Source organism: Aquarana catesbeiana, linkage group LG02, assembly GCF_042186555.1.
Source record: "Aquarana catesbeiana isolate 2022-GZ linkage group LG02, ASM4218655v1, whole genome shotgun sequence".
NCBI lineage: Eukaryota > Metazoa > Chordata > Amphibia > Anura > Ranidae > Aquarana > Aquarana catesbeiana.
This window is the reverse complement of record NC_133325.1, coordinates 242044220-242067097: the sequence shown is the minus strand read 5'-3', so window position 1 is coordinate 242067097 and position 22878 is coordinate 242044220. Positions and strand designations below refer to the sequence as shown.

The window sequence follows — 22878 nt, the reverse complement described above, 5'->3', positions numbered from 1 at the left end:
TAAGGACCAAATATAGCCCGACCCTAACTGGGGTAAAGAGCACTGCCCATCTAAAAAGCATGTGATGAAACGCATCATCGGTTAAATAATTTGTTTGTTGGATAAACTTTGTGGAAAGAAGATTCTCAAGCTGTTGGCATGAAAAGGACTACGGAATCTGAAATGCACCTGGCTCATAGAACCTAAGTTCATACAGTCATATATTAAGCAAGTTACTGAGAAGAATAATTAAAGACTGGGCCCTGATAAAACAAAACTATCTGATCTGGTAAAGGCTACAGAGCGACTGCTAACATTTGAATTTGGACAACCTGCCATATTCTAAGGCCAGAGCTACAAGAATGACTGGAAAGATCCCAGGCCCAATCTAAACGGTCCACCAGCATAGCCTGATGAAGGAGCACGCATGCTCCGAACGCGAAGCACCACACGCCTCACCCCGCTCCCGGAAGTGAAGACGCAGGTCAGCACGGCGCTCCATGGAGGATCCATGACCGACATCCTCGTCGCCCGGAGGCTCTGAGGACCTTCGGCACCACCGGAACAGCTACCAGGACCCAGGTCACAGGACTCGCATCCCAGGAACCCCCCCACTGGCCCGTGACACCCACATTCCCCGAGAGCACGCGGATGAAACTACTTTACATGCTGGTTTTTAGCAACTCAAATGTGAGTGTTTTTATCTATTGTAATAAATATTTTTAACATACATGCTGCACTTGGAGGGCGCCGTCCTTCTTTCTTTTTTATTGTTCTAGAACAAGGGTCTCAAACTGGCGACCCTCCAGCTGTTGCGAAACTACAAGTCCCATGAGGCATTGCAAGGCTGACAGTTACAAGCATGACTCCCTCAGGCAGAGTCATGATGGGACTTGTAGTTCTGCAACAGCTGGAGGGCCGCCAGTTTGAGATCCCTGTTCTAGAGCTTCTTCTAGCTTTTATAGACTGGTTGCCTTCCATTTATTCAGCATCATTTTATCCTTGCATGGACTAATACCTGAACTTATTGTGAAACATTAACTACCACCGCCAAGTTCCCCCTCTCAGGAACCCCCAACCCACCCCCTTCCCCCCACCATTTTTAGTTATATGTACTCGGCTACATCCACTGTGCGCCATATTAACCCCTTGATCATTTATTCATCTCAGAAACATGCCTGTTTTAATGCAATGCCATCTGAGGGTCCAAAGATAAGCATCCAATATTGCGTTTCAGCCTTGTCCCTTGCGCACAGAGATTTCTATAGATTCTCAATCTTTTGATATGTACTGTAGATGATATAGAAAAGCTAGGAGGTTAACGTAGTTCTACTGCTTAGTATAGAAGTACATAAATTGGAGTGCAGTGCTCTAACCAGGGCATTCAACTCTCATATATGGGTAATCCTAGTCAGAAAGGCTGGTGACACAGTGTTCTCTTGAATTAAAGTACTTTATTTGCTACATAGGTACAGAGTAAATGCCGACTCGTTTCCGCTATGAAGCCTTCATCAAAGCATTAGATGACATATTTACAGCCTTTGCAAATTTAGGTTGATAAACATTCTGAAATTGTAAATCAATTTTTAGACGCAGCTTTTCAGATTGGTGAACTTCTGCCCATCTTTACTTCTGAAACACTGACTCTCTAAGATGCCCTTTTTATACCCAGTCATGTTACTAACCTGTTGCAAAATGTTCTTCCAGCTCTTCCTTGTTAGTACCATGTACGTTGACAGCTTGTCTGTTTTAGGACTTGTTGCTGCCATCAATTTCAAAATTGCTTTATATTTTTCTTAAAATTGTGCATTTTCTTGGCCTAAACATTTGATGTTAATTTTCTATTGTGAATAAAATATGGGTTTTTGAGATTTGCAAATTGTGGGGTTTTGTAGATTTTACACAGCGTCCCGTATTAAATAGTTCTGTTTTTAAATTGTGTGTGTTCCCAGTGTATAAAGGGACTTTGTAAGTCCCATGTTAAAGGTTGCCTAGCTTATCATTCATGTCAAAATAAACAGATTTGCATGTAAATGAAAGAGAAATGTTTATAAACTAACCTCCCAGTAGGTTAGTCATTCCTCCTTGCTAGTGTATGTAGCCTTCCTAGCTAAGAAATGCTGTTCTTGTATCTTCTTCCCAGATTTGGATACCTCTCCACAGATGTAGCTTTGTGTTTCCCACACCTGTACGTGCTGCTCATGATATAAAATGCTATGCAGACTAGGGAGGGTTTATGGACAGTTTCCAGTTTGTTGATAACTGATTTAAAGTGGTTGTAAAGGTAAAAGCTTTTTTTTTTACCTAATGCATGTATTACCATGCTCAACCCAGTGCTGTGCCTGGGAGCAGCAGCTCTTGCTCTCTTTCTCTGTGTCAGATTGAAAGCAGTGGGAGCGATTTGCTGTTAATCAAATCCTATGATGAGAGAGTGGGGGGACGGGGCTGAGCCGCACTGTCTGTGTCAATGGATTGAGTTAACAGGTGTGCCACCATTGGAAGCGGCTTCCTATGGTGGCACATCGAGAAAAGGAAGCACTGACCTGAGAAGAGGAGGGTTTAGAGCTACTCTGTGCAAAACCATTGCACAGGGCAGATAGGTATACCAGGTTTGTTTTTAAAAACAAAAATGAATCACTTTATTCATAACTGTTTAAAAACATCACATTCTAAAATGCCTAGAAAGGGCATAAATATGCCCTTCTGAAAATACCAGTTATCAGCTTTGTCTGTTTCCATGGTTTGAGTAAATTTGGAACACGTATGCAGCAAGGGAAAAGTCAGAGTTTTTGTTCCGGGTCAGTGACCTAAAAGAGGATTGACGCAAAAGCATCTGCATGACCGTTTGGCATTTTCAGAAACAGAGGTCAGCAGTGGCAGCCATCATATCTATTTAGTGTACTCTAAATCTATTTTTCAGCCTGACAGAATGCCTCACTTTATTTTATTTTTTTCTGCAAGTCTGTTGTAAACTTTACCAGGAGATCTTGTCAATAACAGCACTCCTGTTGCTGACTGACACTATAAAGCTGTTGCCTCACAGCAGCGTTGTCAGCCTGCCATGTTTTTTTCCATTCGGTTGGTCATTGTATTGCATATCTGATGGACCCGATAGGCAGTTTTAACTAAAGGAGCACACACAGCAGGCTGACAATACTACTAATTATGAGGCAGTTAATAAGCTTGCAACAAGATGTTCTGTTGCTGGCAGGATCTCTAGGTAGATAAGTTTACACTTTGAAACTACATTTTTTTTTTTTTTAAGTTCATAGGGGAGTGGGTTGGGGTCTGGAACTCAGCATTGTATACTGTATGCAATTCATGCTGTGTACAGTTTATTCAACACTCACAGCAGGTGCATCTGTGAGTGAAGGTAATAGTTTGGACCACCTAAGTCCAAACTGTTTTATGTAACCTATAGCTGAAGTTAGTCCTTAAAGCACTGCATGTCTTGATTTTGAGATGTCAATACTGTGCTAGTTAAGACTACTGTTGCCAGAGGCTTTGACATGAGGACGCAAAAGGCCTGCCTCTAGCAAGTCAGTAATGGGGAAAAGCTAAATTGCAGGTAGAACACAAGCACTGCTGGTCGAACCCTGTGCAATCTGCCTTTTTTAGGCACAGCTTCATCTTAAAGTAATTGACCCTGCAAAAGTATGCAGATATGTATATAAACAGTAACTACTTTTGTTGAGAAAAAAAACAATCCTCTCTGGGTAATCAAAGTACATTGCAGGGATTTTAACAAACTTTGTTGCAGATTCTTACCTGTTTCTGCCCTGAAGAAAAAAAAAACTGTTGGATACTGATTCTGAATGAGAATGCAGTATGAGGAGAGTGGCAGGGTGTGCATTCTTTTGATATGATTAACCCTTTCGTAGCATCTAACCAAAACTGACATTTTTGCTGCAGAGGATGCCTGAAATCTGGCTTGTATCTTAGGGCAGACTTCTGGGAAAATTCGTAAACCAATCACACAAGCAGGAAATGAGGTTTCTGGCAGTGCACTGGCACTTATGTGACCATTTTGTTAACATTAACACAGTATGCCTTGTCACAATTGTTGAGATGGAGATTATTTTTTTTACTTTTTCTTCCCCCAACAAGAATGGAGTTACTCTTTACTGTAGTGATTTTGTATGCTTGTTCTGGGTAGGTTATGACAGAGGTTCAGCATAACAGCCAGGCAATTGGTGTTTTTTGGAGGTCAGCAAGGACAACTTTCGAATATTAAGGTTGTAAAGTGTGTGCATGGCTGCCTTACTAAAACTATTTTTTACTTTTTGCTATAATATCCTTAATTTTTTTAAACAAATTTCTTCATCAGTTTAGGCCGATATAAATCACAATAAGTGTATATTGATTGGTTTGCACAAAAGTTATAGCATCTACAAACTATGGGAAAGATTTATGGCATTTTTATAATTTTTTTTTTTTTTTTTTACTAGTAATGGCAGTGATCAGCGATTTTTATCAGTACTGCGACTGACAGATCGGACACTTGACACATTTTTGAGACCATTGACATTTATACAGCAATCAGTGCAATAAATATGCACTGATTACTGTATAAATGTCACTGGCAGGGAAGGGGTTAACACTAGGGGGCAATCAAGGGGTTAAATGTGTTCCCTCAGTGTGTTCTAACCGTATGGGGATAGGACTGACTAGGGGAGGAGACATTATCGTTGTTCCTATTTAGTAGGAACAAACTACATCTCTCCTCTCCCCTGACAGTACCGGGATTTGTGCACGCGATCACATGTGGCCAGCGGCAATCGCCGGCCACGCGCATTGGATCCCCCGCTGCACAGCGGGCGCGTGTGCCTCCGGTGGCTCTTAAAAGGAACCCCATACCTGTACGGGGTTTCGCACAAGGATGCCATTCTGCCGCTGTAAAAAGACGTGAGCCACTTGGGAACCGGTTAACCTGCTAATTGATCGTAAAATTATTTTATTTTTATTTTTTTTGTCAGCTCGGTGTGTGGTTTTTATGTCCAGATTATTAGATCTCTTTGGCGCTGGAAAATTTTAAGTGCAGACTTTTAAACTCTTCAGTTTAATACAGCTACACAAATTGACCAAGGCCACAACTTTATAGTTTGCTGTTCTGTTCCTTAATAGTTTTGCCATATGGCCTAAAAGTTGAGTTGTCTGGTGGCATGTTTAGTCGCCAAGCTTTCTGCATGCAAAGGCACCCTAATTGGATCCCTTTAACTCTGCATACTTTTTGGGCTAACTCAAAGTTGAAAGACCATGATCAGCATTGAACACACATCTAAAGGGATGCTAGGATGCCTTATTTTATTTTTCACCAGAACACCTTGTCGCATTGGTGCCCTTCTTTTATGCATGCTTCCGGTCACTGCACTAAAAAGCATGCACCTTGCAGAATTCACAATTTTTAGGACTGATAACCATTTAAGGCATTGAAGCAACTAGGCATGAGGAGAGCAACTTAAGTGTTTGTTTATTTTTTCCCCCCACAGAGATGAACTTTTATTTAGACATTTGAAGCCTTAAAGCATATCCAAACTCAAACAAAAATGTAATATGTTGAGTTTTACCAGTCCTTAGGAGTTAAACTAGTACAATTTTCATCAAGTATAGAAATTAACTGTTGACCTTGCCAAAATGCAGTGTACATGTCACTTTCAGTGAGCTGAAAATAAAACATGAATATCCTACTGTATCTACTAATCCATTAACATGTAATGGAGATGGACATTCAGGTTTGAAGTATGATCTGTGTGACAGCCATGGCTCTCTCCATAGACCTAGTATAGAAAATATTGTTGATGTGAAGGGACAGGAAATATGATATTTGAAGGATCACTATCTGAAAGTAAAGGGGGGGGGGGGGGCTGAAAAACCAAAAAGCCACCACATCGAAGGACTGGTAAGCTGCAATATATTCACTTTTGGTATTTTCTAATAACTTAAGTCTGTGTTACAGAATTGGAAGAGACTTGTTTAGATGCAGTTTTAGAATGAAGCCTTATGATGCATTTTGTGTTATACAGATGAAAGGGTGCATTTTCCTGTTCCTGCTAAGCCAACTCCTACAACAAGCAAATCAGACTTGCCTTCAAAGCAGAAAGCTGAAAGCAAGTCATCCAAGCCTGATGGAAGAGCAAGCCGTTCTAATGCTGATCAGAAGAAACCACAAAATAATGAGGGGCTCACAGCTAGTGAGTCTCTTCTCCTTAAGTCAGATGCTGCAAAACTCCGATCAGATTCCCACAGCCGATCTTTATCACCAAACCACAACACTCTACAAATTCTGAAGTCTGATGGAAAATCATGTGGTCTGAGATCTGAATCACCTGGCCCTGGTTCACGCTCCACATCACCAAAACCAAAAACTGTGCCTACAGGAAAGACTAATGTGTCCAGTGCAGGTGCTTCCCGCTCTGCTTCTCCACAGGAGAAAAACCTACCTCAAAAACCTGCTGGTCCTGCAAAGGCCAAGCTTGAACCACCGCGGGAAAGATCCAAGTCAGATTCCTATACTCTGGATCCTGATACACTACGCAAAAAGAAGGTACCATTCACTGAACCGTTAAGAGGGCGGTCCACTTCACCCAAACCGAAAATGACTGTGAGGGATGGTAAACCTGCTGGTGGTAGTGAAAATAGAGCTCCATCTCCACATGTTGTCCAAGAAAATCTACACAGTGAGGTAGTTGAAGTCTGTTCTTCAAGTACATTAAAGACCAACAGCATTACTGACAGCACATGTGAGGACAATACTGAGGTAATAAGTGTTGATGATGCTGCATGCAAAGTTCATTTTAGCATTGGAAAAGCACCAGTAAAGGAAGAGCAAGACACACGGTCATCTCCCAAAGTCAGCCGTAAGAGTGCTGGCAGGCATGTTCGGCCCAAAAAGGAAAAAACAAACTTTCTGTTTAAAGATGGTTCAAGATCTACAGAACCAGCAAAGGAAGCCATGTCCCCATCTGTAGCTGAATGTGCAAGAGCTGTATTTGCAGCTTTTCTTTGGCATGAAGGTATTGTTCATGATGCTATGGCATGTTCTTCATTTTTAAAATTTAATCCAGACCTGTCCAAAGAGCATGCACCCATTAGAAGCAGTCTTAACAGTCAGCAGCCTACAGAAGAAAAAGAAGTCAAGTTAAAGAACAGACACTCGATAGAAATATCATCTGCTCTCAACATGTTTCATATATCACCACATGGGCCAGACATATCAAAAATGGTCAGTATTAATAAGAACAAGGTTTTGTCAATGCTTACTGAACGGACACTTCATGAGAAGTGTGAGGATAGCAAGCATGAGAGTTCCCCATTTGAGGTGTCAAATCACCACCCTACCAAATCCAGAGCCCTTCTTCCTTTAACACTTCAACACCTTGTGGCCTTTTGGGAAGATATTTCACTGGCCACTATAAAGGCAGCTTCCCAGAATATGATTTTCCCCAGTCCTGGTTCTTGTGCTGTGCTAAAGAAAAAAGAAGGTGAAAAGGACAACAAAAAAGCAAAGAAGGAGAAAAAGAAAAAGGAAAAGGCAGAGTCACGGCCACGTGGTAATCTCTTTGGTGAAATGGCTCAGCTAGCAGTAGGAGGACCAGAGAAAGACACAATTTGTGAACTATGTGGAGAATCGCATCCTTATCCAGTGACATATCACATGCGGCAAGCTCACCCAGGTATATGTAACAATTTTTACATTTAAGATCACAGTGATTGACCTCACAGGGATCTGTTGTACACTTATTTGTAATGTCACAATTTAAATTTGCTGGTAATGAACAACTTCAAATTAGAAGCAGTGGTTATGCAGTTCAGTATGAAACCTATTTATTATTTTTTTTTCCTCCCTTTGGTATGTAGATAAATGTTTTGTAAAGCAAAATGTGTATTGAATGGGGTCAATTTACTAAAGCCGGTCGTAGACTCTCGGCTGATTTAGCAGGAGCCAGCCGAGATGCGAACCATGTATGGGCAAGCTGAATGTACCCAAGTTGATCAATCAACTTGGGTACAACCAGCTCGCTGGATTCTACATGCGATTATCTAACAGCTGTTATAACTGCTAGCACTAATCACTGTGTTGTCCTGGCGGGGATGGCTTCCCGCACAAGGAGAACACAATGGCTGCAAACCCGTGGTTGCAGGTAAAGAAATTTGCTCCATTTATGGCCGGTCTAAGGGAACAGAGACTGCTTACTTAGTAAAGTGAATGTTTACTGTACTGGGAAAGTAAGATAAAGTTGTGTCCACTTTGAATAACTAATTGTGCAGCAACATTAAAAAAAAAAAAAAAAAAAAAAGTGGATGTTCACTTTGCTAAGTGAACAATCTCTATTACGTTAGTAAATCAACCAGAGTATATATTTAACCCTGCAGCCAGTCAGCAGACATTCTCTCAGTAAACCAAATCTGGTTGCTGTGGGTTACTGCGGTTTGAATAATATGGCCAATCCTTGGTGCCTTTTTCTTGGTATGTAATTGAGCATGCCTGCAAGTAAACAAAAAACACATTATGGGTTGACACCCGAACAGTAATAGGGCATTCTTCCAGTAGGGACACTAGTTCTGGTGAGACCCTAGGATTCCTTCACTTCAGAGGGATTTCCTCTTCCTGTTTTAGCTGTGGGATAGGAAGTGAAGGAAAATCTCCCCCATGGGACATAGATGGGGGGAAAAACAAAAAACTTGACGGGTCATAAGCGCCCCTTACCCTATCCAAAATGGGGAGAAAAAAAGTTTTGCTTTCAGTTCAGGTCTACTCTAAATAATTATATTGATTTATCTGAAGTGCAAGTTAACAATGCAGCTGTTTCTTAACCCCAACCATGTAGCTTGTGTAATTTTAGTTTTCATTTTGTGACCATGCCTCTTCTCCTAAATTCTTACAAATATGAAAACCAACAAATGTTTATCAACCTGTTTCTTTAAAGGCTGTGGAAGATATGCTGGTGGTCAAGGCTATAACAGCATAGGACACTTCTGTGGCGGATGGGCTGGGAACTGTGGTGATGGAGGAGTAGGTGGAAGCACTTGGTACTTAGTCTGTGACCGCTGCAGAGAGAAATATCTTCGGGAAAAACAAGCAGCGGTAAGGGAAAAGGTAATAGCCTTTATTCAATGCTGGCTGGCCATGTATTTTTTTTCCAAGAGTTTTACTAGAGAAGCTTTGTCTTGTATCTTACAAGTGACCTTATACTGTAAATGTAATTTTAACTTTGGAAAAAAAATCTATTTAAATATTGATTATGAAAGGTTATAGACAGGTTAGAAATAACTTACTCCCTCTATCCTCAAATTCTCTGTCCTGCCAGTGCTGGAAGGTCTGTCACTTTCCCAAGTCCCTTTGGTTGAGTTCATTGCATCGGTAATTTAGGGATTATCCCTTTCATGACTAAGCCTATTTTTGAAATTTTGTATTTACAAGTTAAAATCAGTATTTCTTGCTAGAAAATTACTTAGAGCCCCCAAACGTTATATATATATATATATATATATATATATATATATATATATATATATATATATATATATATATATATATATATATATATATATATATATATATATATATATATATATATATATATATATATTTAGCAGAGAATCTAGAGAATAAAATGGAGATTGTTGCAATATTTTATATCACACGGTATTTGTGCAGCAGTGTTTTAAGCGCAAATTTTTGGGAAAAGGGACACTTTCATGAATTAAAAAAAAAAACAAACAGTAAAGTTACCCCAATTTTTTTGTATAATGTGAAAGATGATGTTACACAGAGTAAATAGATACCAAACATGTCAGGCTTTATAATTGCACGCACTCGTGGAATGGCGACAAACTACGGTACCTAAGAATTTCCATAGGCAGCGCTTTACATTTTTTTTACGGTTACCAGGTTAGAGTTACAGAGGAGGTCTAGTGCTAGAATTATTGCTCTCGCTCTGACGATCGCGGCAATACCACACGTGTGATTTTAACACCGGTTACATATGCAGGCGCGACTTCCGTATGCGCTTTTTCTTGCTGCGCGAGCTCGCGGGGGCGCTTTAAAAAAAATTATATTTTTTTCTTATTTATTTTTATATTTATAAATTGTGTTTTAAAAAAGAAAAACATTTTGACTTTTATTGCTGTCACAAGGAATGTAAACAACCCTTGTGACAGTAATAGGTGGTGACAGGTACTCCTTATGGAGGGATCGGGGGTCTAAAAGACCCCCGATCCCTCCTTTGCACTTCAAAGTATTCAGATCGCCGTTTTTGGCAATTCTGAATACTGTGTACTTTTTTAAAACTGGCGCCATTGGCAGCCGAGTAAACGGGAAGTGACGTCATGACGTCGCTTCCGTGTTTACGATTAGGAGGCTGGAATGAAGCCGCCTATGGCTTCGTTCCAGCCCGCTCCCAGCCGCCGGAGGCGGCCGATTGGTGATTGGGCTTCCCGATGGAACGGGAGGCCCGGTAAGAGCGGCGGGAGGGAGGGACGTCCCCTCCAGCTCCTCTGGTATAACAGCCGAGCGGCTTTTAGCCACATCGGTTGTTATACCAGGAAAGGCGATCGCCCGCTCTACAAAACAGTACTGAGATGATGCCTGCAGCTGCGGGCATCATCCCAGTATAACCCCGCAAAGCCGAGTACGCACATCTGTGTACGCTCGGCGGGAAGGGGTTAAGGTTGGAAATTGCACCGATTAGTTTAGGGATTATGGTTGGAAGGAAAGTTTTTCACACCTTTCTGTACCTTTTTATAGTCATGACGTACGCCATAGTTCTGCGGCTTTATAAAGGGCCTTGGCCTCCTGTTGAGTTTCACAGCAGTTTTGTTTAACAGGATGGCGCTGGTAGCCCAATTTGTATTATTGGGGTACTCCTCCTTCTAATCCTTGCTGATATGGATGACCTACTATGAGAACTATGCTACTGGCGATAATACTCTGTCCCACAACTACATCAAAGTAGGGATACTTACGTGGTACTCATTACATTTGCCTATAAATCTGCTTGAATTGCCATAATTTCAAAAAATTCCTTTTTTTTTTTCCACATTTGAAGACCAAAAGCTTTTTTTATGGGGGTGATCGGCAATGGCAGGCTGTGCATTTTCCTCAGCACAGGTTTCCTTTAATGTCTTTACAACACTTTAATGCTGAAGATGCTTATAACATGGATACTCTTTGGCAGCAGGTGACCCAGGCAAACTCCATGCACTGAAAAAACAAGTAGCAGCTGGTTTCTCTACTTTTACTGGCACTTCACAATTTCAAGTGCAAGACTGGCAGAATAAAAGACATTTGAGTGGACACAAACAGTATTCTTGTTTGTTTAATACTCAATAATTACTGAAGTTTTTTTTGGCACCTGCCTGTTTTATAGGTAAAGCAATCCAGGAGGAAACCAGTACAGTTGAAAACACCACGTTCTTTACCTACCATGGAAGCTCATCAAGTGATAAAAGCCAATGCACTCTTCCTGTTGTCCTTGAGCAGTGCAGCAGAACCAAGCATTCTCTGTTATCACCCTCCCAAACCATTCCCATCCCAGCTACCTAGTGTGAAAGAAGGCATCTCCGAAGATCTGCCTCCCAAGATGCAATGTCTCTACCTGCAGACTTTAGCAAGGTAAATTCAGGTTTTTTTTAAATTTTTAAATCAATGTTGCAATGAAGAGTTTTTCACAAAAAGGTGATTTTTTTTTTTTTTTTTTTCTTTCTTGACTTTGTTAGTATTTCCAAAAAATGTTTCATGCCATTGTGCTTTTCTGATATAGGGATTATTTATGAAACTCGCCCACGCTGAAAATAGGGATGTTTTTGAATCATTTTTTTTTTTTTGTATTTGAGTTCTTTTAGATGTAAATTCTAAACGAATGACTTAATGTTCACTTAAGCTCTTTGTATCATAAACCTTTGCTATCCTTTGTTGCGTCTCAGTGCTGCTATTCTCTTGCAGGCATTTCCTGTCTTTATGCATGCACTGCAGCGATGGCTGCTTAACATTTTTCAGAGCTGGTTTTCTGATGGGCCATGTCTACCTGATGTGTGTTTGAATGACATGTGGTTGTTTTAAAGAAAAAACTGTGAGACAGTAACACACATTGTCACCTTTTTATAGCAAAAGTGCCTGAACAAGCATCTTGGCAGTTATTGAAAGATAAAGGTCTAAAAAAAAAAAAAAAAAAAAAAATTTTTAATCTTAAAATGACACAAACATTCTAAAGCTGAACTCTGGGCCAAAGCAAGAACACCAACCCTTTCGTTTCTTCCACCCCCTGATTGTTGAAACCAAAAAGTTCTAAATGTCCTGTTTAATTTGAACATGACATTCTGGTTTTGAGTCTCCTCCCTTTTTTTTTTTTTTTTTTTTTTTTTAGAAGTGTCCACGTCACTTCCTAAGAAATGGGCTTTAAAGCTGATATGCAAATTTAGTGATTGGAGTTACATATACTTTAGCAAGAACCTGTTAGGTCTCTAAATGTTTTATTGCAGCAGGTCCCTGTAATAGAAGACAACATGCAATTGCCTCTCTGGTGGCCTGTTTCTCCTACCTCTCTTCTGTTCACGGAAATCTTCAGAAATCCTTTTTTGCATTTGGAGCTTTCAACAGTGTCAGATGTCTGTGACCCCTGCTGCTTGATGCTTTCTTAGACCCCCTACTTAACTGCAGAACTTTGTAGTGAGGTAGAGGGTTGGAGGAAAGAACCAGCACATTACAGAACACAACCATCCAACTCTCCCAAAGGTGTTTAATGCCAAAGAGGCTTTCCAAGGCTGTGATGATGGAATGACATTATTGGCTGCTGGGGAGTATACATTGTGTTTGTAGCTGGGACCTGCTAAAATAAAACCTTTAGAGAGCCAACGGTTTATTATTATTATTTTTTTCTTTAATGTAGTCAAATTACATGTTTTTAGTAAATTGTACAGTAATGTCTGGTCCAGGCTATGCTCTTTGTAAAAGCCACTCCAACTTGGCTTTCCTTTTTAAATGTTTGCCCATATGTGATGACAGGTGTTAAGATTTATGTCTGCACTTTTATATCACACAGACATCATCATGAGAACTTTGTAGGCTACCAGGATGACAATCTCTTCCAGGATGAAATGAGATATCTTCGATCTACATCAGTGCCCGCTCCTTACATATCAGTCACTCCCGATGCTTGTCCAAATGTTTTTGAGGAACCAGAGAACAACATGAAATCTATGCCACCCAGGTATTTTTGAAGCATGCACATTGTTGCAAATGTTCTAAATGTTTAATGTGTTACATAGTTGGATGATTTAATAAGTTTAATAAATCCAGCTTTAAGGGCTATAAAAATCTTTTTTCTAAGTATTATATGAATATTATACCCATATTTACCCATGTTATATAGTTTGTCACTTCTCTTTTTACAGATGTCTGGAATACCATATTGTGTAATGTTGTTTTCTTAACTTGCAGTTTGGAAACAAGTCCTATAACAGATACTGATTCTGCTAAACGCACAGTCTTCCAAAGATCTTATTCAGTTGTTGCCTCAGAATATGACAAGCAACATTCAGTTCTTCAGCCACGAGTCAAAGCTATTCCCAGACGGAGGGTCAACAGTGGAGATGCTGGTATAGTTAAAACTAACAGTTGCGCAGCTTTTCTTAGAAGGGGATGTCAATCAGTTCATAGTTTAGAAATGCATTTAGTGCAATCTCTTCAACTCAACTTTTTTTTTTTCTTCATTTATATGAAAGAACAAAATTGGGTTTAAGTGTCCTAGCCTGCCCCCATTCTCACCCTTGTCATGAAATTAGATTGCCATTACTTTGCCACTGTTACCCTTATCATATAGCGTGCCTACCAACTATTACACTTCTCTTCCAGTGAGGCTGCCCTAGACTACCCACTCTTATCTTTGACGTCAAATAAAGCTGCCGTAGCCTGTCCACTTGCATCCTCCTCATCGATAAGGGCTGCCCTAGCTTGCTAACGCTCATTTTTATCCAATAAATCTTTTCCCAGCCTGCCCACGCTAACACATCATCCAGTAGGGCTTCCGTAGTCTGCCTACTCATCTTCATTATCCAATTGGGCTGCCCTGGCCAGTTTTTACTCTTGTCATCCAGCACAGGATAAAAAATGTGCACTTCCAAAAAGAAAAAAGCTGCTCTAAATTAAAAACCTTGTGTACATTTCTTAACGAATAAGCTCTGGGTGGAGTGAAACATGTTGGGGCATGTGGGAAAGGTGAATTGACTTGTGCATGGAATACTTCAATAAACGTACACTTCTTCTTCATTTAAAAAAAAAAAAAAAGAAGAGCAGCTTTTCATTTGTGTTTGGAATTGGACCTTGTGGAGCGACCACTAGAAGCTTGCATCCATGGTTGGGATGAATAAAAGGGTTGTAAACATGCAGCAGGAAAGGACACTTTGCTGCATACAGAATAAATAATGCTTATTATTATTATACAGGATTTATATAGCGCCAACAGTTAGGGCAGCACTTCACAACGTCAGGGCGAACAGTACAGTTACAATGCAGTTCAATACAGGATGAATCAGAGGGCCCTGCTCGTTGGAGCTTACAATCTATAGGGTTATGGAGTTTGTAACAAATGCTAGAGTTTTGATGAAAAAGACAAGTGGCAAGCTTTGGCATCCTTCTGCTCAGCTCACACTACTGGGATGTGACTTTGATGCAAAGTACGGTGTGATTATGTAGTGTGACTTTGCATATTCTATGGGACGACGTTGCACTGTAAATCACACCAAAGTAGTGCAGGGACGTTTTTCAAAATCTCTCTGTTCTGAGTCACGTTGATTAAAACGGCAACATTAAAAATGTTTTCCCTTGTCTTGCGATTCTGTGCAATTCAAGTTGCATCAGAAGTCGCACTAGTGTGAACCAGGCCTCATTAAAAGTTAACCTTTACTTTTATAACAGAGTTGTAAACAAAAAAATCATATTACAGCTCTGTATGATACAGGTTCCAGTAAGTATTGCTTAGAATAGTTTGCTTAATAATGTGGTTTTGGGCCAGTTAACTTGCTAGTGGACCTTCTAACGTTTGAAGAACTTCAATTAAAGTGTGCCTCCACTTTGGTGGGAAAATAAATGGCAAATAAAAAAAAGTAATATAACGTATGAAATTGCTACGCAAGTCATATTGTAATTAGATGTTAATAAAGATGACCTTTCCTTTTCAATCTTCAGCACTGTAATTTTTCAGTAAAATGCAATATTGGCTACCGGGTGGTGTTCTGTACACGCAATGTGTACAGAACACCCCCCAGAAATGTAATTTCCTGCTTGTGTGATCGGCTTACTGATTTTCCCAGAAGCCTGCACTAAGACACAAGTCAGAATATAAGCATCCCCTTTAACAAAAATGTCATTTTTGGTTAGATGCTTCCAAAGGTTAATTACATTTAAAGGAACGTAGACCCTACCACTTTCCTCATTAGAACCCTGCAAGTGCAACGGCTGATTGATAATTATAAAATCACTCCCAAACAGATTCATTCCGCACATGGACACAGACAAACAGAAATTTCTTCAGAATAACAAAAGGTAGGAATCTGCAACAAAGTTTGTGAAAATCTCTGCAATGTACACAGATCGCCCGGAGGGCAATGTTTTTCTCAACAAAAGTGGAGTTACTCTTTAAAAGAGAAGTGTTTTTTTGTTTTTTTCCCCCTATTCATACTTACCTAGGTGGATGCAGCATTAGACTGATGCTGCATCTATCCAACACCGCCTCTTCACTGAGAACTGAGCCACCGAACACCGCCCATGGCTTAGTTATCTCACCCATCCTCCTCCCCCCCCCACCCCGAGCAGAGAGCAGCTGACTGTCAAACAGCAGCTCTCTTCTCTGCTCCTCCACGCTCATTGGAGCGTTGAGCTGTGGAGGGATGGGGAGCAGCCGTCTCAGCAGCTCACTGAGAGGCTGAGACTGCCATCAGTTTAGGCACCTGGCAGATCCAGACTTCCTAAGTCGGGATGGCGTGCTGCCTCGACTGATTGCAGTGACGTCAGCGGAGAGCAGACTTCAGATCACTCTCAGCTGAAAACGGGTCACAGGAGTGCAAAACGAATTGCACTCTCACAACCCGGAGAAGCCCAGGCTGGACATCTCCTTTAATTTTCTGAAGGAGCCTGGAGCTCCACTTTAATGGGCTTCTTGAAAAGGCTGGGGGTAGGGGGAATGGCACTAAAATTTGACAGACGCAAAAAGAAAAAACTAAATATTCAGCAACAAAGTGCCAGTAGCTGGTGAGTGTGTATGTGTGTGTGTGTGTGTGTGTGTGTGTGTGTGTGTATGTATATATATATATATTAATCTGCGCACAGTTCACATCTTGAGAAAGATGATGTGAGCTTCATCAAAACATTGACAATAAAAAGTCTGCTGGGTTTTTTTTTTTTGTTTTGTTCCGCAGGACTCATGACTACCTCTATACCAGGTTTGGATTTGCACAGTTCAAATATAGCATATAGGAATTGAACTCCTGTGACCCAAAAGAGAAGCCCAGCCTAAAAAGCTCAGGCTGGACTTCTCCTTTCCAAGAGGTTTACAGTATATTCTTAATTCCTGCATGCTCTAATTGGCACACACTGTCAGCTTAACTACTGCGGCCCCAGCCCTTAATTCGGCCAACCAATCGGAGCAGCCAACTATAGTGATTATTGCCTGCAAATTTCCTTTTTAATTTTAGTATAAATTCTAGTTTAATCTGTAGCAAACCTTGATCGTGAAAGTATTAAGGAATGCAAAGATTTTTCACTAAATACCCATCATTACCCATTCATTTTGTTATTTAGCGTAAGGAAAGGGAAAACAGCTTTTTTTTTTTTCTTTTTTCTTTTCTGTCTCTCTCTCTGGGGGGGAGGGGGGGGGGGGGTCTGTGTCTCTCTCTCTGGGGGGGGGGGGGGGGGTTGTGTCTCTCTCTCTCTCTCTGGGGGGTCTGTGTCTCTGGGGGGGGGGTCTGTGTCTCTCTCTGGGGGGGGTGGGGGTCTGTGTCTCTCTCTGGGGGGGGTGGGGGGTCTGTGTCTCTCTCTGGGGGGGGGGGTCTGTGTCTCTCTCTGGGGGGGTCTGTGTCTCTCTCTCTGGGGGGGTCTGTGTCTCTCTCTCTGGGGGGGTCTGTGTCTCTCTCTCTGGGGGGGTCTGTGTCTCTCTCTCTGGGGGGGTCTGTGTCTCTCTCACTGGGGGGGGGGTCTGTGTCTCTCTCTCTGGGGGGGTCTGTGTCTCTCTCACTGGGGGGGGGGGTCTGTGTCCCTCTCACTGGGGGGGGTCTGTGTCCCTCTCACTGGGGGGGGGTCTGTGTCCCTCTCACTGGGGGGGGGTCTGTGTCCCTCTCACTGGGGGGGGGGTCTGTGTCCCTCTCACTGGGGGGGGGTCTGTGTCCCTCTCACTGGGGGGGGTCTGTGTCCCTCTCACTGGGGGGGGGTCTGTGTCCCTCTCACTGGGGGGGGGGTCTGTGTCCCTCTCACTGGGGGGGGGGTCTGTGTCCCTCTCACTGGGGGGGGTCTGTGTCCCTCTCACTGGGGGGGGGGGGGGTCTGTGTCCCTCTCACTGGGGGGGGGGGGTCTGTGTCTCTGGGGGGGGTCTGTGTCTCTCTCTCTCTCTGGGGGGGGTCTGTGTCTCTCTCTCTCTGGGGGGGGGTCTGTGTCTCTCTCTCTCTGGGGGGGGGTCTGTGTCTCTCTCTGGGGGGGTCTGTGTCTCTCTCTCTGGGGGGTCTGTGTGTCTCTCTCTCTCTCTCTCTCTCTGGGGGGGGTCTGTGTCTCTCTGGGGGGGGGGTCTGTGTGTCTCTCTCTCTCTCTGGGGGGGGTCTGTGTCTCTCTCTCTCTCTCTCTCTCTGGGGGGGGTCTGTGTGTCTCTCTCTCTCTCTCTGGGGGGGTCTGTGTCTCTCTCTCTCTGGGGGGGTCTGTGTCTCTCTCTCTCTGGGGGGGGGTCTGTGTCTCTCTCTCTGGGGGGGGGGTCTGTGTCTCTCTCTCTGGGGGGGGGGTCTGTGTCTCTCTCTCTCTGGGGGGGGGTCTGTGTCTCTCTCTCTCTGGGGGGGGTCTGTGTCTCTCTCTCTCTCTGGGGGGTCTGTGTCTCTCTCTCTCTCTGGGGGGTCTGTGTCTCTCTCTCTCGGGGGGGGTCTCTCTCTCTCGGGGGGGGTCTCTCTCTCTCTGGGGGGGTCTCTCTCTCTCTGGGGGGGTCTCTCTCTCTCTCTCTGGGGGGGTCTCTCTCTGGGGGACTCTCGCTCTCTCTCGGGGGGGGGGGGGGTCTCTCGGGGGGGGGTCTCTCTCTCGGGGGGGGGGTCTCTCTCTCTCTCTCTGGGTGTGTGTGTTTTTTCTCTCTCTCTCTCTCTCTCTCTCTCTCTCTCTCTCTCTCTCTCTCTCTCTCTCTCTCTCTCTCTCTCTCTCTCTCTCTCTCTCTCTCTCTCTCTCTCTCTCTCTCTCTCATATTTTATAAAATGTATTTATATTGTTTGTCTCCAAACAAATCGGTGAAATCATTAGTAATTGTTACTACTTTTCTGAATGTTTGTTTTTTGTTTTTTTTGTTTTTTTTTCAGAAGTTGGGTCCTCTTTACTGAGACACCCATCACCAGAGCTGTCTCGTTTGATCTCTGCTCATAGTTCACTGTCTAAAGGAGAGAGGAATTTCCAGTGGCCAGTTTTAGCCTTTGTTATCCAACACCATGATCTTGAAGGCCTTGAGATTGCTATGAAACAGGCCCTTAGGAAGTCCGCTTGCAGGGTCTTTGCTATGGAGGTAACCAACTAATAGTGGTGTTTTAGGGCAATATTTTGTTAGCTTGGCTTCTAGATGTTTTGTAATAATGATTTGTAGACCTAGCAAGTGTAATCTAATTTAAGGTCTTCGGCACCAATTGTATTCATCAGAGGCTTGTGGTTAATTTTTTTTTTTTTTTTTTTTTGTATTGGGGGTTAGTTTCATAGTTGGTTAGGTTTCTCTAAAGTGGACCTTCACTCTCTCAATCAGCATTGTCTACTTTTAATCCTGCTAGCATTAGTAAATAGGAAAGTATATCATATTTACTTGTGTTTAAGTGTGTTTAACACATTTTTTCAGTTTATTCCCTGGCTTCCATGCCTTTGCAAATGACGTCCTACATCCCAGGAATCTTCGGTAGGGGAGGAGGGTTTTTCTCCTGTCTGCATGCCTGAGCTAAGGGCAGGTGAATTCCAGGAAGTAAATACATGAATCTGCCCTTACTCAAGATGGTAATAGCCAGAAAGGCTAGCGGGTTGTTTTCCAAAGTGATTTCTCAGCAAAATAAAGCATGGAGACATGGATAGGGAACTTTTCTTTTGAATATTAAGAATGCATTAAAGAGGAAGTAAACCCCGGATGATTTTCCTATTTTTTTCCTATTTTTTTTCGAGTTTTATATAGTATTGCAATGTCAAATACATCAAAATTGGCAAAAATCGAGGCAGGAAAATACCTTATTTCTCATATTTTGTATATCTTCACTTCCGGGTATCAGCCGCGCCATTTCTACTGCTGTTTCTTGAATCTAGTATTGATGTAATTTCCCTCGTTACTGTTACCCTTTACAAAACTCACGCATGAACCGTATCGCCTTAACCAAGCCTCTATCTCGATTGCCGTTACTACGGCAACTCAGCTGAACTATAGCTGAAGCTAAACTTGCAAAGCGGTATCGCGAGACTTCCCTCTGTGCCTTTCAGAGAGGAAGTTCATGAATGATAACCGGCATGCAGAGGGGGATAGAAACGGCATACAGTGTGCCGTTGAAGAATAAACCTACTGCGCAGTCGCGCCTGACGTCACCCACGCTTGCAGGGCGATTGCTATGGAAACTACAACAGTGAATACACTTTCACAGGCAGCGATCAGCTGCCTGTGCTATCTAGATTTCAAAAAGCGCAAGTTGTATGGGAGGGATTACAACCACTTTAAGTAGCATTTTTGGTTTGTGGTGCCCAGATGAAGTGTAGTTCCACTTTAATACCTGTACTGATAAAATCACTACAAATGCATTGCTTTCATATTTATGCATATTTAACCCACATCTATTAGAGGGGGGAGGATCATATACAGTGGGGATCGAAAGTTTGGGCACCCCAGATAAAAATATGTATTAATGTGCATAACGAAGCCAAGGAAAGATGGAAAAATCTCCAAATGGCATCAAATTACAGATTAGACATTCTTATAATATGTAAAAAAAAAAGTTAGATTTTATTTCCATCATTTACACTTTCAAAATTACAGAAAACAAAAAAATGGCGTCTGCAAAGTTTGGGCACCCTGCAGAATTTATAACATGCACTGCCCCCTTTGCAAAGCTGAGACCTGCCAGTGTCATGGATTGTTCTCAATCATCTGGGAAGACCAGGTGATGGACTTTAATGCTGCTGCTAGCAGTATCTGGCTTTTTTGTTTTTTCCTGCCTCCAAACATCTCTGCATGTTGGCCTATGCAGAAGGAATTCATTTCTTAGATGTTTATTCTTTGTCTATTATTAGGTTGTGATACAAGAAAAGATTCTATCCTTCAACAAAAATGTAGTCAGTAATCTCCAAAACCGATGAGTTAAGATTATTAAGGAGCTTAAAGATGAACTGAGTTAAGATTATTAAGGAGCTTAAAGATGAACTTAAGGCAGATACAAAAAAAATACACCATTTCCAGCAACTATTCATTAAAAAAAAATTACAGTAATACCTTGGTTTGCAAGTAACGTGGTATATGAGCGTTTTGCAAGACTAGCAACTTTTTACAATTTAAAAAAAATAAATAAAACGTTATATGCGAGCGCTGTCTTGCAAGACTAGCAGTAGGATTACAGTTTCACAGTTTTAATGTAAAAAAAAAGTGGAATTACACTCAAAATGTATATCCTGCATTAAGGAGTCAGTTGCTCATCTATGGAAAGCTACTGGTGTATACAGTACTGTATTTGGCCAGAGGTGCAGGGGCGCTGGTGGCTCCCAGCGCTTTCTGGAGAACAGACACTTCCAGCTTGATGGGGCAGGCATAACGCGCATTCAGAGCACCTGGAAGTGTCAACAGTTCCCAAGTGGCTCTGAGTTCTCCAGGAAGCGCTGGGAGCCACCAATACCCCCGGACCTCTGGCCACATACAGTAATGTATACACCAGTGGCTTTACATTGAGCACCAGACTCCTTAACGCGGGATATTGTTTTTAACATTGAGTGTAACTCCACTTTTTTTTATGTATTTAAACTGATCTTTCCACTGCTCACATTGTCCCCGGACCTCTGGCAATGTACTGTATACACCATACGCTTTATACTGTTTGTTTTTTTTTTTTTGTATTGCCGTAATAATTTTTTATATGAATAAATGGTTGTGGAATGAATCATCTGAGTTTCCATTATATCTTTTCGGGAAATTTACTTTGGCATATGAGTGCTTTGGATTACAAGCATGTTTCTGGAACAAATTATGCTCGCAATCCGTGGTATTAGTGTAAGTACCTGAATTTGACCTGGTACCTGCCTTGCAGTCTAAGCCACAAGAGCTCAGATTGGAAGAGAACTGATTCAAGGAGCCAGTCAGTTGTGCTGCAGTGTTGTATGCGCTAAGGAGTATGCTTATAGGAGGGGAGAGCAGACTGGCCAGAATAATGCTAATCATTCTGTGGCTCACTCATCACTGTCCAGTCACAAGTTTGAGGCAGAGACTAGACATAGTGGTATTGCTTAACAGTAGAGATAAATCAAATCTCTAGGTTGGCTTTGCTGTGGGGCTGGGCTGTGTAATTCTCAGGAATGAAACCTGAAAGCTACAAAACCTTTGGTATGTAAAATAGGCATATATAATGAAATTATACAATTCTAATGGAACAGGTTTATCGCAATAGGGGTACAAATTAAGCCGTGGTTGTCGGGCCCAGGACTGGCTCCATCACTCTTGGTGTGAGGGGTGTACACAGGCATTTCCAGTACAGGAAAAAGACATTGTGGTTTAGCATCAGATTAATCTTTATGCTGCCATTGTTTTTTTGTTTTTTTTTGTTTTTGTTTTTTTTTTTTTTTTCTACTATTGCTCAGCAAATAGTACATTCTATTAGAGTGCCTCTGCTATTGTGCTTAGCACTATGGCTTCCAAGGCACCAAAGGTTCCACCCCCAGGCTCTGGGAACTCCAGTCATGCCTCCACACTGTCATCCTCTCCGGAGATACCACAAGCCAGGGGGAGTTGTTGCAACTGATTTGTGTAACTGCCTTTCACACTTCAGCCCCTGTATACATGAATGAAAATGCATTTTCCTCTGCCCTGCAGAGCTTAGAAGGAATATTAGCGGCGTTAATCGCATCCTCCATCCAAGGGGATAGGAAGCGTGCTAAATCCCCCCTCTCCCACTCCAAACCCTTTACCAAGGGAACAGTGGGGACAGGATGAGGTATTGCACTCAATTGAGCGGAAAAACAACCAGATTATTCCTCTGCGGCGGAAACAATAGTTGGTGATTCAGCTTCACAATATGAGGCACAAATCTTTATGGAAATGGTTCTACTTTCATGTTGCCCCTAACAGAATTAGCTGAAAGTCTGGTTTCTTCCTTGGGTTCTTTGAAACCTTTATAGCCTTTGCATGCGTTTCCTCTCCATGCATTACTAGAAAAGCTTATTTATGCTGAATGGGATCATCCGGATAAGCATTTTCTCCCGCCAAAGAATTTCTCAGTTCTCTATCCCATGGAGGAAAAAATCACCAAGAAGTGGAAGGTTCCAGAAGTTGATGCTGCGATTTCCAGTGTGAATAAGAGTTCAACTTGTCCAGTAGACAATGCACAAATGCTTAAAGATCCAACAGATAAAAAGTTGGAATTCCTGTTAAAATCCTTTTTCCTTGGCAGGGACCGTTGCTCAGCCTGCAGTCGCTGTGATAGGCATCTGTCAGTCCTTAAAAGATCAGT

The 22878-nt window shown here is 42.1% G+C and overlaps 1 protein-coding gene across 18 annotated transcripts in view; it reads left to right on the top strand.

The window, feature by feature from the left end:
* Nucleotides 1-22878, top strand: part of MYCBP2 (MYC binding protein 2) — a 370986-nt gene that overhangs the window by 287427 nt on the left and 60681 nt on the right. For 10 of the 18 annotated variants that reach the window (XM_073614278.1, XM_073614285.1, XM_073614284.1 and 7 more), the window contains 7 exons: nucleotides 6003-7652; nucleotides 8907-9076; nucleotides 11349-11593; nucleotides 13020-13187; nucleotides 13418-13575; nucleotides 15467-15520; nucleotides 18514-18713. In XM_073614278.1, the coding sequence (XP_073470379.1) occupies nucleotides 6003-7652; nucleotides 8907-9076; nucleotides 11349-11593; nucleotides 13020-13187; nucleotides 13418-13575; nucleotides 15467-15520; nucleotides 18514-18713 (2645 nt within the window). The remainder of the gene's footprint in view (nucleotides 1-6002; nucleotides 7653-8906; nucleotides 9077-11348; nucleotides 11594-13019; nucleotides 13188-13417; nucleotides 13576-15466; nucleotides 15521-18513; nucleotides 18714-22878) is intronic. The other 8 variants (XM_073614281.1, XM_073614280.1, XM_073614294.1 and 5 more) reach the window with 2 other exon arrangements.